Source organism: Chelonia mydas, chromosome 5, assembly GCF_015237465.2.
Source record: "Chelonia mydas isolate rCheMyd1 chromosome 5, rCheMyd1.pri.v2, whole genome shotgun sequence".
Classification (NCBI taxonomy): domain Eukaryota; kingdom Metazoa; phylum Chordata; order Testudines; family Cheloniidae; genus Chelonia; species Chelonia mydas.
The window spans coordinates 78,417,709-78,433,023 of NC_051245.2; the positions used below are offsets into that span (position 1 = coordinate 78,417,709).

The 15,315-nt window shown below is 40.2% G+C and overlaps 1 protein-coding gene across 1 annotated transcript; it reads left to right on the top strand.

Moving 5' to 3' along the window:
* The first annotated feature begins 229 nt into the window (after positions 1 to 229).
* PHAX (phosphorylated adaptor for RNA export) lies at positions 230 to 15,250 on the top strand. The gene is made up of 5 exons (XM_007060855.4): positions 230 to 577; positions 2,194 to 2,810; positions 4,841 to 4,961; positions 9,018 to 9,101; positions 13,127 to 15,250. Exons 1-5 carry the CDS (start codon positions 242 to 244, stop codon positions 13,394 to 13,396), a joined length of 1,428 nt encoding a protein of 475 aa, XP_007060917.2. The 5' UTR covers positions 230 to 241; the 3' UTR covers positions 13,397 to 15,250.
* The last annotated feature ends 65 nt before the right edge of the window (positions 15,251 to 15,315 follow it).

Below are 15,315 nucleotides of genomic sequence, written 5' to 3' on the forward strand. Positions count from 1 at the left end.
TTTATTTGAGCATAAGCTTTCATGAGCTACAGCTCACTTCATCGGATGCATAAAGATCTTTTCTATCAATCTCCCATAACAGTGGTGACAGGGTGCCATGCTCCAGCAAAGCAGCGGGATGACGTTGCCCATGCAGGGACCTGACGTAGTGGCTGATGTCGTAGAATGTGGTAAGATGATGTCAGGACAACGTGCCTTTAGGGCTTCTTTTCCCCTTGGAACAGTCCCACACAGGCCTTCCATGGGGATTTCCGGCAAAGACTACAGATCCCGGCATGCCCTGCGGCCCGCCCGCCCGCGCAGCGCAACCACGTTGGGGCGTGTAGGCCCTGCGTCTGCTCCCTGCCTGGGCGAAGTTTCAACTAGGCGGCGCCATTTGCTTCCGCTTCTCCCCTGCGAGCGGAAGCGCGGGCGGTCCCTGGCCCCTGCCCCGCCCCCGGAGCGCAGTGGTGCGTTTGCGGTCTCGGGGAAGATGGCGCTGGAGGCGCGGCGGATGGAGCAGGATGCGGAGGATGGGGAGATCTCGGACTCGGACTCCGACATGCCGGCCGGCGTCTCGGCCAGGGGCCCCGCGCAGGTGAGGGGAGGCCCCGGGGGCTCGGCCGTCCCCCTGGCAGGGACCCCGCCGCGGCTCCTGACCCAGCCCCGGCTTCCCGCCACTGCTGCTGCTGCCTGGCGGCCGGGGCGGGCCTCAGGGCGGGAGACTCCCGCGCGGTGCTGGGGGAGCCCGAGGGAACGCGCCGCCCCGAGGAAATGCCCCGTGCCCGGCCCCTCCCCTGCCGGGGCGGCGCTGAGATGCTGCCGGGATGGGGCCGGGAGAGGTGGGCTGGGAGCAGCCCCCTTGACAAACCGCCTCCCCCCCGGGCACATCTCCAGTGCGGTGTTGGTGTGTGGCACAGTGAGCCTGTGTCCCTGGCCGGGAGGGAGCTGCAGTTGCTGTTCTTTGTGGGGAGGAGGATGGGAGGCGAGCAGTGGGATTTGTTGTTAGGAATTGCTGGGTGTTTCTCTTCGGAAGAGATATTGCATGAGCCTAGTTAGTGTTTTTCTTATCAGATAGGTACTGTCGTCCCGTGAAACATGAGTAACCCCCACCCGTTTGTCTGATTGCTGCTTTTCCTCTACCCCCGTTTGCCAGCGCACATGTTGTTGGCTTTTAATGGTTGGCTCTGCTGTATTGTCTGTTATGGTTTCAGAAACAGAACAGCAACCGAAAATGTTTAGAAAGGAGGTGTCATGACAGCACTTACTTCCTTCTGAATTTAAGCTATGTCTCTTTTTTGTGTTTAAGCCTTTACCTGCTGAAGAGACTGCACTTAATTAGCTTTTAAACTATTTTTAGTAAATACTGATTTTCATATGTATATTATCAGATCATATGAGAAATATATGGTGGTAGGAGTGCAGAAAAGAACTGAATAGGATAATAGAGTGTACTAAATTGTAGATATAATAAGGATTTTTATTCTCTCTTGGTACAGATATATGTAGTTTTGTCTTGAGATGTGCACCAGGAAAGGAGCATGTAAACTACAGATGCATTTTTAATGTATAGGGCTATGCTCACCATGTTTTTTCCAAAGTCTTGTGCTATCAAATAGCCCTTTAATTCAAAGCAGTTATGTATTTTATACAGTGGTAAGACAAGCTAAAGAGTCTTTACTTCTGTTGCTTTATGCCAGAAAATAATTCAGGAATGTTACTGAAAGAGTGTGTGGGTTAAAGAGAGGAATATGTTCATCTAAATATGGAGGGACAAAATATTATTTTAAAGATTGTCTTGTTTTTTAGGAGCTCTTGTTTTGATCATTTTTGAAAGAACTGGAATTATCTGTAAAGGATGCTAATTTTACAATGGTGGCAGCAATATGTCTTGTGATTTGCCTGTGACTAGGAACAAGAACTGGGTTATATTATCTATTCTTTACAGATACCTCGTGTAACCTTGAAGATGTCTCAGTTTACCCATCTGAAATGGAGAATCATCAGTGGGTATTCTGAATGAGACTTGGTGTCAGTAGGGTGCTTTGAAGTTCTCGGATGAAAGTTCTAGTTAAAAGTACAGTATAGCTAGTCTAGTTTGTTTTAAAATTATTTGCACGTATGAATCAGAATAAATTGTAATCAAATCGTCAAGGTAGTATTTTTAAAAAGGAAAGCTAATTGAATTAATACAAAATGACTTTGCCATTTCAGAAACCACATGATGGCAACAGTTCCACCAAACCTTTCCAGACCTCCATTTCATCCTGTGCACAAAGCGTTCCTTATCGAACAACCAATGGTGTGGACTCAAGTGATGAGAGCTTCTCTGATTCAGATGATGATGCTTCTGTGTGGAAACGGAAACGACAAAAATGTTTTAACCTCCCTCCTGCTAACCCAGAGCCTTTTCAGTTTGGCCAGAGTCACCAGAAGCAAACTGTCGTAGGGGGTAAGAAGATCAACAATATTTGGGGTGCAGTGCTTCAGGAACAAAATCAAGATGCAGTGGCCACTGAACTTGGAATTTTAGGAATGGACGGTAATATTGACAAGAGTAGGCAGTCTGAGACTTACAATTATTTATTGGCTAAAAAGCTGATGAAAGAAACTGACCAAGATGTAGAGATATTAGACAAAGAGCTAGATGAATATATGCAGGATGACAAAAAAACAGTGTCAAAGGAGGAAAAAAATGGACAAGGACTTCTCAAACGGAAACGGCCTGTCAAGGACAGACTGGGTGAAAGACTAGAAATGAATTATAAAGGGATGTACGAGATTACTGAAGAAGATTCTGAGGAAAAAGTGGCAGAGGAAATTTCTTATCGGTGAGATCTTATGTTCCTTCGTCCATTAGGTTATGTAAAAGTTACTGAAGGGAAGAATAAGACTGTGTTCTTGTTGAATGCTTGACTGTTTTAGGTGGCCATGTTAAACTACAAGATAGGGGTTTGAATGGCTTGTTCAGGTTTCCAGAATCCTGAAACCTTAATGCAGTATTATTGGTGGGGCTGGTAGCACCACTTTTTATTAAGGTTGCCCAACTCTTCCCATTATAAGACCCTGTTTTCAGTTGGTTAAAGTTTGTCAACTTCATAAACATTTCAACTTGAATTTTCCACGCAAGGTGTCAACCTGAGGCTGAAATTTTTTTTTAAACGTCAGCCAAAAGTGTTCAGCCATTTCTGAGAATGAGGCTAAGGGAAAAAATACATTTTGCTCATGTTGAAAAATTGTGGAAACCTTTTAATTAAATAGCTCTAGTGTCTTCACCCACATATGCGTCAGAGCAGGTACTTTAAATTTGCCATGGGGAGCATCATTTGTTTCAGACATGTGTCTTTTGCCATCCTTGGGAAAACCTGCCCAAATTTGGTTAAGTTACAACTCTTCAAAAAATTGCAGTTCACAAATGCTCAGTAGAGATTTAATTTTAGTAGCTAAATGCCCTCAAAGATTCTGTCTGCACTGGGCATGCTCCAGCCCAGGAATGAGCAGGACTTTCCCTGCAGTTGCCACTCTGGGCTTCTCTGAGCTGTGCCTATGCCAGGTCCAGCATTTGAGCTGGGAGCCTCTCTCTCCTGTGCTCTTAAAGATTCATCCCTGCTGGTCCCAGGCAGCGTGGAGGAGGAAGACACCTGATTTGAATGCAACTGAGCCTGGAGGCGAGCGAGGACTGGCTGGGTAATGAGATTGGGAGCCAGAGATAATGGTATGGGGAGACTGGGACTGAGAACCAGTTGTGGGGAAATGGAGGAGAGATACTTCTGGTGAGGAGCCTTGGTGGGTGGCAATGTGAGGGCAGTTGGAGGTCAGGGTGGCGTGGCAAAAGAGAGAAAAATCAAATGAGGCAGCAAAGAGGAGGGACCTCAGACTGGGATGAGAAACCTGATGAGTAAAGACTGGAAGTGGCTAGTGAAGAAAATGGAACTGTGATGAGGTGCAAGGGATGGGGAAAAGACAGGATTGGGACAGGGACAGGTCAAAAGGGATGGAGTAGAAGGGGCAAAGCATAGGGGACAACCTACTACTGCTCTGATACTCCCTTAGCTCAAGTGGCAGAGGTCTGTGCTGTGGATCTAAAGGTTTTGACACTGCTGATGAGCATTGTGGGTGTCAATATTATGCCATATATTGAATTTCTGGGTTTTTTCAGTTTGCCTTTTTTAAAACCTAGGCAATTACACAAACTGTTAGAAGAATATTAAATTTGTAAATTCATGCACTCAGAAAATAGTGTCGATGCCAATACCAGGGTTCTTGTGCAACTTTATTTCAGGCCCCATTCTATGTATGCATCATAATACAGTCTTTAATTGCATGACAACATACTATTTTTCCCTTAGTGAGCACTGTCAATCCTATGCACTGAATGAGGCAGGTGTCCTGTGGGGGCGAAAATAGTATGTGATTATGTAATTATCATACAAAATTATTTGTATTATGCATACAAAATTGCTGAGACAGTCTTAATTCTGGCATTTCCTAACTTTTGAGGGTTTGACTTTGCAAACTTAGCAACATTCTTTTAACGTTTTAGTGTGTAATAGTAGATAGTTTGCATAAACTTACCATTGTGGAAAGTAACAAAAACCAAAACTGATATAGACAATGACATTTGTATACAAAAATGTACACTAATTATTGCCATTGCCTGTTCTTACTAAATATCTTCTGTTCTTCTGAATTTTGAAAAATTATAGTACAGTAAAATGAATTCTAGTTAACTAAAGCTGATCTCCTACAAACAGTAGCATTCATAACATTACTCATTTGAGTTGCCCCATTTAAGTCATATGCTTAATTTTACTCATGTAAGAAATCTCATTGACTTTGTGGGGGGGATTGCTTTTTTTAGGCTTCGAGAACCAAAGAAAGATTTGATAGCCCGAATAGTGAAAATAATTGGAAATAAGAAAGCTATTGAACTGCTTATGGAAACAGCTGAAGTGGAACAAAATGGTGGACTCTTCATAATGGTAAGAAAAAAGGTTCTCTGCAATCTATCTTCATACTAAATACCATTGCAGTGCTTTCAAAAATTTTCTCAGATTCAAACTCAGTCCTCACCATGGCCTTCTTTCCCATCCCTTTTCCATTTGATCCATGAAAACAATCAACAAGTAAACATTTAAATAGATCATGCTTACATATAAGTAGACTTGGCCAAATAGCAGTTTTTGTTATAATTTTGACTATTTTTAGGTGCTTTTTTTTGTTTTTCTTTCAATGTAAATTTTTGCAGTTGTGGGAAATTATGGGGGTGTTAGACCACGGGGGCGGAGGGGGAGGATGTCAGACAATAATGATTTAGACATTGAGTTAAAAAAACTAGCTTTAGAACAGTTAAAATTGTCATCACATTTCAAATTGTCAACATCACATTTCAAAGTGTACAAAGTAAATATCCTTAAATCAAACTACTAAGTTCTCAAGCAACATTTTTCTTTCTTTGCCCATCTATAAATTTCAGTTATCAATGGAAATATTTTTTTGTGGGTTTGTGCGTGTAAGATGAAATTGACATTTCCATCATTTACAGATAAAAATCTAATCCTTAAGAGCCTACATATGAAGTGTAATCAGGCTTTAGAGTAAACACTGCATTGAAATAAATGGAGATGAGAGTTCACATCTCTTAGCAATTGTTTCAGGCAGTCAGCAGACTCAGGAAGACAATACTGGGATGTTGTCCTCATAAACACGAGGGCTAGTAACTTTTTATTTTTATAATGAAAGCTTTAGATTACTCCTGGGGGGGGGGGGGGGGAATTCTGCTAAAAAAAAAAATTAAAAATTCTGCGCACAATAATTTAAAACTCTGAAAAAATCGGCATATTTTATTTGTCAAAATAACACAATATAATCATATCAGTTTCAATTATTTTGGTAATTTATTTCAAAATACCTATCAGCAAGTATGTCTAACAATACAGACCAAAAAAAATTGAGGAAATGTATTTTTGACAGATTCCTTATAAGCATATTAAAACAGAACCTTGAGTAATTCATTTAAACTACAATACAGAAATGTGTTCCCCGCACCCCTCAGTGCAAAGGCTTGGGGGAGTCGAGAGCAATGAAGGAGCTGAGGGAGGGGAAAGGAGTCTGAGAGTGAACCTGGAAGGTTGTTGGGTGTGGGTGAGAGTAGTACAGAACAGTTTCTTTTTGGGGGAGGAGGGCTTGTTAGGGAGTTTGGGAGCATCCCCCATGTAGACCCTGGCTGACATCGAGCCTCTCCTATTCAGCCAGGCACATTTGCCCTTGTCCCCATGTGTCCCTGCACCTCATGTGGCTCTGGAGCCCCACCCCGCCTCTGGTTCAATGCTGTCACCCCACTAGCTCCTGAGCCTGCATCCCATTCTGTCCCTTCCTACTAGCCCTTCTGAACCCCAGTCTGTGACCCCTGCAGCAGCCCCATGTGCCCCACTATGCCTCCTAACTTGGCTCCACAGGCAGGCTGCTGTGATGAAAGCAGGTGGCTGCTAGATGTTATTGCCAGTCAGCTGCTGTTCTGGCACCACAGCAGCCTCTGGTGGGCAAAAGGCAGTACTGCAGCACTTCTTGGGCAGAATGTATTTTCTGCAGGGGAGAATTCTGCACTGGACATGAATTCTGTGTGTGTGCAGTGATGCAGAATTCCCCCAGGAGTATTAGATTCTATAGTATCTGAGTCTACCACATAGGCCACGAAATACATTAAGCAGGTTGGGAGTTGGATAGCACTATCCTACATAAAAGTTTAATCCGCATACCACTAGATGACAAGTTGACAGGCTCAACATATGACTTAGGCTTACTCCCAAGTACAAATTTCTGAATGTAGTTTCACTAATTCTTCCCTGCTTTGCTGCTTAAGTTTTCGTAGTAAAGGGAAGGAAACTTGTAAATTTCACTTTACAGTCCCATAGCAGCTACAGACTTACAGCTTGTTTGCATGCCTGTGATGAGAGGAGTTACAGATGACTGATTTGTTGGGAACAGACCCTGCTAAGTATAGGCTTTCTTCTTGGCTGTGGGTTATCAAAGTTTGTAAAACAACGGAGCTTTGGGAAGAGCATAATATATTTAATCATATATTTCTGGCAACCACTCTTGATAATGAGACGTAACCCATTTGTATCTAAACATTCCAGTTCATGATCTCATCTTCTCTTAAGAAGAAATGCTACCTTAAAGGATTAAAGCATTTGCCAGCTCAATTGAAAAGAAAGAATGTAACTTCTAACGGTACTTACTCCTCATACTCTTCTGACAATAAATTCTTTTGTGCACGTGCCACAGAAGTATTTTTGACAACACCTAAAGAACATCTCGTAGTTGCTGCTAGTTTCTGTGTTAGGGTTGTATGCACAGTCAGAGTGATAAGTGTGTATGGTCTCTAGTTATTTTTCTTAAAATGATTAAAGGTAAATGCACTAAAACAAATTTTAGTATTAGTATTGACATTTGGGTTGTTCCTGTTCTTGATTTATTTGAAAAAATTGGCCTCTTTAATGATGTAATGTTTAGGTGTTTAAACAGTATAAAGGAAAGAGTAAATTTTGTTATTGTTAGCACTATATCAGGTCTCAACGTTCAGCTCCATTCATAGTCTAGTATGACACCATTGCAACATGCCGCTGTTGATGTTACCTCAACCACTGAACTCAACTGGAACATGGAACTACTGTGCAGGGAGGGAGGTTTCAGAAGTGTTTTTAACATCTATCATACCTCTTGAGACAAAAATGCTAACTTTGCTAAAATTAAGCATTTGAGTTGCTAAGTAAAAGGACACTACAGAACCTAATAAGTGAGATTTTAGAAAGTAATGTGCAGAAGTAACTGCTCACATTCCCATTACAGAAAACCATTGAAAGGATCTGAACATCTAATTTCTTAGACTGTTATGGTCTTTGAAAAATATAAGTAGTTATGACAGAACTTAGAATCCAATGAGTTAAATGATTATATATATATATATATATATAATATATATGATCATTTAATAATGATCATATAAATGATCAACTGCCTGCTGCTTTCTCCCCTCCACCTCACAGACTTATATGAGTAATTTGACTCTTAACGCCCACCCATGAAATATGATTACCACACTATGGACCATCTCTCATTCATTATTGAAAAGTCAGCTCCCCACCTCCAATCGGCCCAGGATACCATCCTCCATTACCCACTTGTTAAATTTTCAAACAAGCATCTTCATGCTTTCTCCCATGCTGCCCCTCACACTTGGGAGAAGCTCCCCGTAAACATCTCCAAAACTAACTCATTATCCACCTTAAAACTCTCCTTTGCTCTGAGGCCTACAAAAAATTCGGCAATGGTTAAGTTGCTGGTGTACTGGGACCACTGCCTATCATGCTTCTAAATAGTATTTTGTTGTTTCCTTATACTCCCCTGTCTGTATGCATCAATTGTCTTGTGTCTTATATTTCGATTGCAAGCTCTTTGGGGAGGGAATTCTTTTTTCTCCCCTGTGTTTGTACAGCACCAAGCATATTGGGGTCTGGTTCATGATTGCAACTGCTAGGTGCTATGGTAATACAAATTAATAATAATCATCATAATACCTGAATAGGTGAATTGATAGCTGGTGTGATCTGATACACCAATTCTTGCCTCTTGACTGGTGCTTAAAGCTTTAAATGAAGTTTTAAAAAAAAAATCTCATAACTCACCTATCCAATTATACAGTGTCCTATAGGTCCGTTGGCCACTTTTGGTAGATGAAGCTCAAAAAAGAAACTCTTCAGGGTTGGAACTGTCTTTGTAATATGCTTGTGCAGCACCTAGCACAGTTGGGCCTGGGTCTCTGGATGCTACCTCAGTACAGCGCCTAGCACGTACGGTCATAGTACTTAACTGGGGCTCCTAGGCACTACCAAAATAGCATTTTTATTATTTATATTTTGTAAAGAAAAGAGTTGCTCCAATAAAAATTAAGGGAAATTTTAGATTTCTTAAATGACAATTATTTTGAATCTGTTTTAGACTTTTCATTATGAATAATTTATTTTTCCCTTATGCAGAATGGTAGTAGAAGAAGAACGCCAGGAGGAGTTTATTTAAATCTGCTGAAGAATACACCCAGCATTACTGGAGAGCAAATCAAGGTAAACATGTTAGATTTTAAATCATAATGACTAAAGTACATGAAATCCTTCTTTGAAGAACTAATCATTTTTAGAGTGCTTTTTTTAAAGGGAGGAGGGTTAAACTAATATGAAAACGTTCATTGTGTATTAAGGGTGCAAAGTCAAGGCCTCAAAAGTTAGTGAATGCCAGTCTCCTTAATTCAGCTGCTTACAGTGTATATGTGTAATGACTATGGGTCTATTTAAATTGCAGAGAAATCACACACTTTTTGCTGGTTGGTCATGGCATAAATAGCAAGTTTTGCAGATGTTTTCATATGGTATATGTACCAAAATATTGTACTGTACTACTGTTACATTTGTAAGTGGCCCAGGGGTTCTGAGAGGTTTTTTTGCTCTGATCCCTTCTGAAAATATTACAGGCTATGACAATCTGTCTGTCCGTTTCTTTCCCCTCCCCGCCCCACCCCAAAAAAGAGGCTCCTCCTGCCCTATACCATACCACACTTACTTGTGCACTGATGCTGGCAGCAGCACTGCCTTCAGAACTGGGCAGCAGCCACTGCTCTTTGGCCGCCCAGCTCTGAAGGCAGAGCGGAGAGCAGAGGCAGCTGGCCAGCTCTGAAGGCAGTGCTGTTGCCGCCAGCAGCAGCACAGAAGGGTAGCAATACCATGACCCCCACCTACAATAGCCTTGTAGACCACCCCACCCCTGCAACCCTCATTTGGTTTAGGATCCCCAGTTTGAGAAATGCTAGTCTCCCCCATGAAATCTGTATAGTATAAGGTAAAAGTACACAAAACACCAAATTTCATGGGGAGACCAGATTTCATGGTCCATGACGTCTTTTCATGGCCAAGATTTTGATATGGCCCTACTTATAACACAGCCTTTAATTATACAATCACATACTATTTTTTTCCACAGAACTCCAGCCTCACTTAGTGCACAGAGTGGACAGTACTCATTTAATGAACAGCTGTTCAGTATTTAGTTTTCTCCTCATTGTTCTGTGTGTGGCCACATGGCTTATTTACTAAACATTGTTCAAATCCTACTTTAAGACAGAATTGTTAATTTCCTTATGGAGTTTTTTTTATGGCCTCATCACTGTAGCATTGAGTGCTTTTCAAATATTATTTTCAAACATCTCCTCAGATGAGGGGGGATATTAGTCCCATTTAACTGATGGAGAGCTGAGGCACAAAGAATACGGTCAAAAGAATCCACTAATTTTGGGTGTCCAATTTTGAGACACCTAGGACTTGATTTTTAGGAGTTCTTAGCATTGTATAGCACTTCATATGTTCAAAACACAACTCCCAGTGACTTCAGTTGCATCTCTGAGTCTTCAGCATACCTGCAAATCAGACCTAGGCTCATTTTCTGGGTTCCTGACTTGAGAGGAACACATAAGTGACCACCTATGAAAGCTTTGGTTTAAGTGATTTGCCCGTTACACTGGAACTCTGTGGTAGAGGCAGGGATGGAATCCAGTTCTGCAGAGCAGCAGTCAACTGCCTTAACCTTGAGACCATCCTTTGTCTTCCTGCAGTTCCCTGCCTCTCTTTCTACACCCCTTCCAACTTCCGCAACAAATGCAGCAGGGATACTACAGGCAACAGCTTCCTTCACTGCACAACCCTGATTCCTCCCCAGAGCATGCTCCATCCAATGCACTGAATGAGGCAGGGGTATTGTGATAAAAATAGTATATAATCATGTAATCAAAGACTATATTATGACGCATATCTAGAAGAGCCCCAGAAATAGTCAAAGTGACCTTAGTAGCTATCTTTCAAGTGCGTGACTTTACAAACTTAATTATGTTCTTATGTAATTTTGTGTGCAATTTCCTAGGTTTAAAAAAAAGGCAAACTAAAAAAAAACCCCAAATTTATCATGCAGTATATTGACACCAACTCATCAGGAGTGTCAGAACTTTTAAATCCACAGACCTCTGCCATATGACCTAACAGAATAAATGGTAACAGTAGTAGATTGTCATCCTATCTGGACCAGTACTAGAAAAGAACAAAACATATATTTTGGCCATTAGGCTTCACAGATATTTATTGACAGCAGAACAATAAAGGGTTCTATTCCAGATTCTATAGGGAAGTGTTCTCTAGTGGTCACAATCCTTCAACTCCTTCTCCTCCGCCACAAAACCTGACCCCTTTTGCTCCTGTCTCCTCCAACCTGTCTTCATGCCAGTCTTGGATCATATTCCCTCACCCCATCCCACAATCTCTCCAGGGTCTCATCCCAGATCTAATGTCAGTCTTTACGTGTAACTGGTCCCAGTTTATACCCTTCTCCCCCTCCAGTCTTCTCATGCCAGTCCCAGCCTACCACTCTAGCCTCTACAACTGAGCCCTAGGCTCTGCTGGCTCTCACTCCCAGTCTCATTTTCTATAAAGTTTGAGCACCAGTGAAATAATTAATAATCTTGATGTTTTAAACTCTCCTATTTAGGTTTCTGTGTTAACACCCTGTTTGAAATAACTGGAGCAGTTCACTTCTTTTTAAAGCTTCTAATTTAAAGCTACTGTTTCACCCTTTCTGCAGATTCATGCAGACAGTCTTGCAGTAGCTAACATTTAGTTCATATTTTCAAGGTTATTTTTCAACCCATATGAATTAGAGACTTTAAAATAAAACACATATATTCTGGCGCACAGTTATATGGCAATTTGAAAACGATGGACAGCTGTCAAATATTTTTCAAAAAATTTATTTATTCTCTTTCTGTTTTTGTCTTTGTAATCGGAATCTTAAGGAGGGTCACTGAGGTTGCTTAATCAGGGCGAACTGCAAAGAACGGGGCAGATGATCCCCCAAACTGGTGGTTATTCTAATACTTAGATTCACGAAGCCAGCAACAGAACAACTTCTACAACACCTTACTGGTTACACAGAAGCCAGAAATACAGCGCCCTTAAAGCAACCCAGCCTTGGGCTCCCACCCAGACAGCCAAGTCAAATATGATGAGGATTACTGAAAATCTTGTTCATTATATAAAAGGTTCTTCCAGTCCCAAAGGATTGGACACATTGCCAACCAGGTCAATGAATATTTCAGATCTTACCCAAAGACACGCTCACAACCAATTCTTATTAACTAAACTAAAATTTATTAAAAAAGAAGAGAGTATTGGTTTAAAAGATCATTATACATGCAGATATGAATAGAGTTCTAAGTGCAGTTTCACAGTAGAGATGGTGAGCTTTAGAGCTGCAAAGAGTCCTTTAAGCATTAGTTCCATAGGTTATAGTCCAATATCAAGGTGACTCAGACTGGAACTGGAGACCTTAGTCTTGTGACTCAAACTTCCCCGACAAAGCTTAAGCAGAGCTGAGATAATAGGATCAGGGCCCATGAGTTCTTTTTATAGTTCTCTGTCAGCCTCTTGACAGCAGGTATTCTTTGGGTGAAACATTGTGGCTTTAAGTAAAACCTCCTATTTCTTATGTATTTACAGGTAACTAGTTGCATTCATTAGCATAAGGTAATTATCCATTAAGCAAACTTATAGACAGTTTACTACAAACTTCAAAAAGAAATATAGACAATGATATTATTACACCCACGTTCCATCTAAATGTTAATATCCCCTTTTTGATCTCTGAATCAATAGAATATAGTAACAGGAGCTGTTTGGTTACATTGTTTAACCTCTAGATTGGTAACCACAGACTACTATAATCACTCTCTTCTTCCAATTCTCTAATAATACAGGTTTACATTTCAAATCTCTAGTCTATTTAACATGGATTTGTTAGCTATTTATAAGGAATAGCCCCAATTACCATTTATATACTTTTCTAATATGTCTTTAAAGGGTGAATTTGGGTCACTTAGCCTGCTAGTTGCTTAACCCTTTCTGGCTTAGTGGCAGTTATTATTTTAAAGATTAATAAAGGTAGTAATATTTATGGCTAGGTATGTAGGGCTTTTTCACTTGGTTTTTTTTCCTTAGCAGTTATAAGGCAAACACTTGCATAATCAGCATATTAAATAAATATTTTCCTCTTCAAGGAAATCTTCTATGTTGAAAACCAGAAGGAGTATGAAAACAAAAAAGCTGCTAAAAAGAGGAGAATACAGGTTCTAGGAAAGAAGATGAAACAAGCTATTAAAGGGCTCAACCTTCAAGAGTATGATGATGCATCTCGAGAAACTTTTGCTAGTGACACAAATGAGGCCCTGGCTTCTTTGGATGATTTACAGGAAGGACATGGTGAAACAAAGCTGGATCCGGAGGATGCCATTGAAATTGATAATGCTCATGATCTGGAGATCTTTTAGTCATTAATGGACTGGATATGTAGGAGAACTAAATCTCGGACCCATTAAATCAGCCTTTTATATTATACTTCTCTGACTACTTGTTTTCATAAATTGCACAAGTAAATATGATTGGAAATACTTGTATTTTGGAGATAACTCGATATAATTAGCTAAATATAAGTGCTTGGTAGAGGCGTTACCTGTCCTATTTTATCAGTCTGGTCATCGTGTCCTTCAGAAGATGGTAAAATGTTTTAGATAATTCTCTGTCGTGCAAAATCTGTTGCCGATGATTTTCACTTAGTTGGCAAATTTGGGAATAAACTCAGGGCTAGTGTTTAAACAATAAACCATATTTAATCTGTCAAAGCTAAAAAGTCATACTCCAGCAGGCGCTGCTTCTAAATCTAATGGGTGGGGAAAAGCATTTTGATAATATAAAATACATATTGATATTAAAGGTCCTATATTTTTAATATGGCAAAGTACTGAGAAATATTATTTTTTATAGGACTAAAAGTCCTGTAAAACCTTCTCTGGTGGGTTTGCTCAAAAGCAACTAGGTTACTCTGCGGTCTTCACTCACTTAGGTAACAACCTATTTTCTCAAAGTAATCAATGGTGGGTAGTACATTAGGCGTAACTTTATAAAAGGCTCAGGTCCCTCCCATTTCTTATGACGATGAACTGAGCTGGCTACCTTTTTTGTATACAGTTTTGCAATATTTGGGACATAAGTCATTCAAACCATTGTTCTGAACGTCTATTGATCATGACTGATCTTTTTGCTGAATGGGTCAGATGCTAATTTGAGATTTCCTTCAAGGATTTGTCTGCTCCACATTCTGTATGCATGCAGAAACAAAAGTGTTAGGTTAAATTTTTTGCATGATTTCTACCTTTACAATATTCAGAGAATGTGTAGAGAGATTTGAGCACAGGACTGTCATGAATTTTGAGTTCTAATCCCATCTGTCACCTTGCCTTCTGTTTCATTTTTTTCCCATCTGTAAAATGGGGATAATACCTACCAAGATCACAAAGGAGTTGTGAGGGGAACTTAATGTTGGTAAAGCACTTTGAAGATGGTACTTGGTATAAGTGCTGAGCATTCTTTTTGTTTGGGATATAGCAGAAGAACTTGAGTGTGCTAGATTGTTCATGCAGCACTAACATATGACATCTTAATGTTACTTAGAGTTGGGTGTTCTGTGAATGGAACACACATCATTTTTCAGTCTAAAATGTTTCCAAAACAAAAAGCCTGATTCTGTAATTTTTGCCCATCCAAAACTTCCATTACTTTCAGGAGAATATAAGAGCAATAGAAAAACAATATACAGTAGCATCCATATGCAATTCTGTTTAAAATGGTTAAATTCAACACATTCCAAAATATCTGAAGCTTAGGAAAAAAATCTATAGGAAGAGTATCCATAAATTTGATCATCCTTCAACAGTAGTGATTTGTGGAAGTGTATTTTGTATCTACTGAAATGGTATGGCCGTTCTCAATTATTTAATTTTTAAAAGAATGAGAAATTTAGCATCCTCAGGACTTGTGTCCTCTGTTGCCACACTTTTCTGTTTAGATTTATAGAGCCCATGTTAGCAAAAAGTGAGGTTAGTGGCTGTATACCATACCCAAAATTATATGAACTTTTACCAGCCATAATAGTGAAGTAGGAAAAAGATGAATGGAGTAGTTTAAAATCACTTAGAAACACATTTGCCTGACCTATAGCAAATAGCATAAAGACACTGCATTTGTGAGATCTATCTAGGAGAAGAGAGGTGAAGTTTCCCATATTTGGCTCAGTTTACAGCTGTAGAGTGCAAAAAATAAAATAAAGATTACAGCTTTAAATTTTTTTTGGTGCTTCTTGTGACTTTCTTAAAAGTTTTTCCAGGTATTAACTGCACAAAGCAATATGATC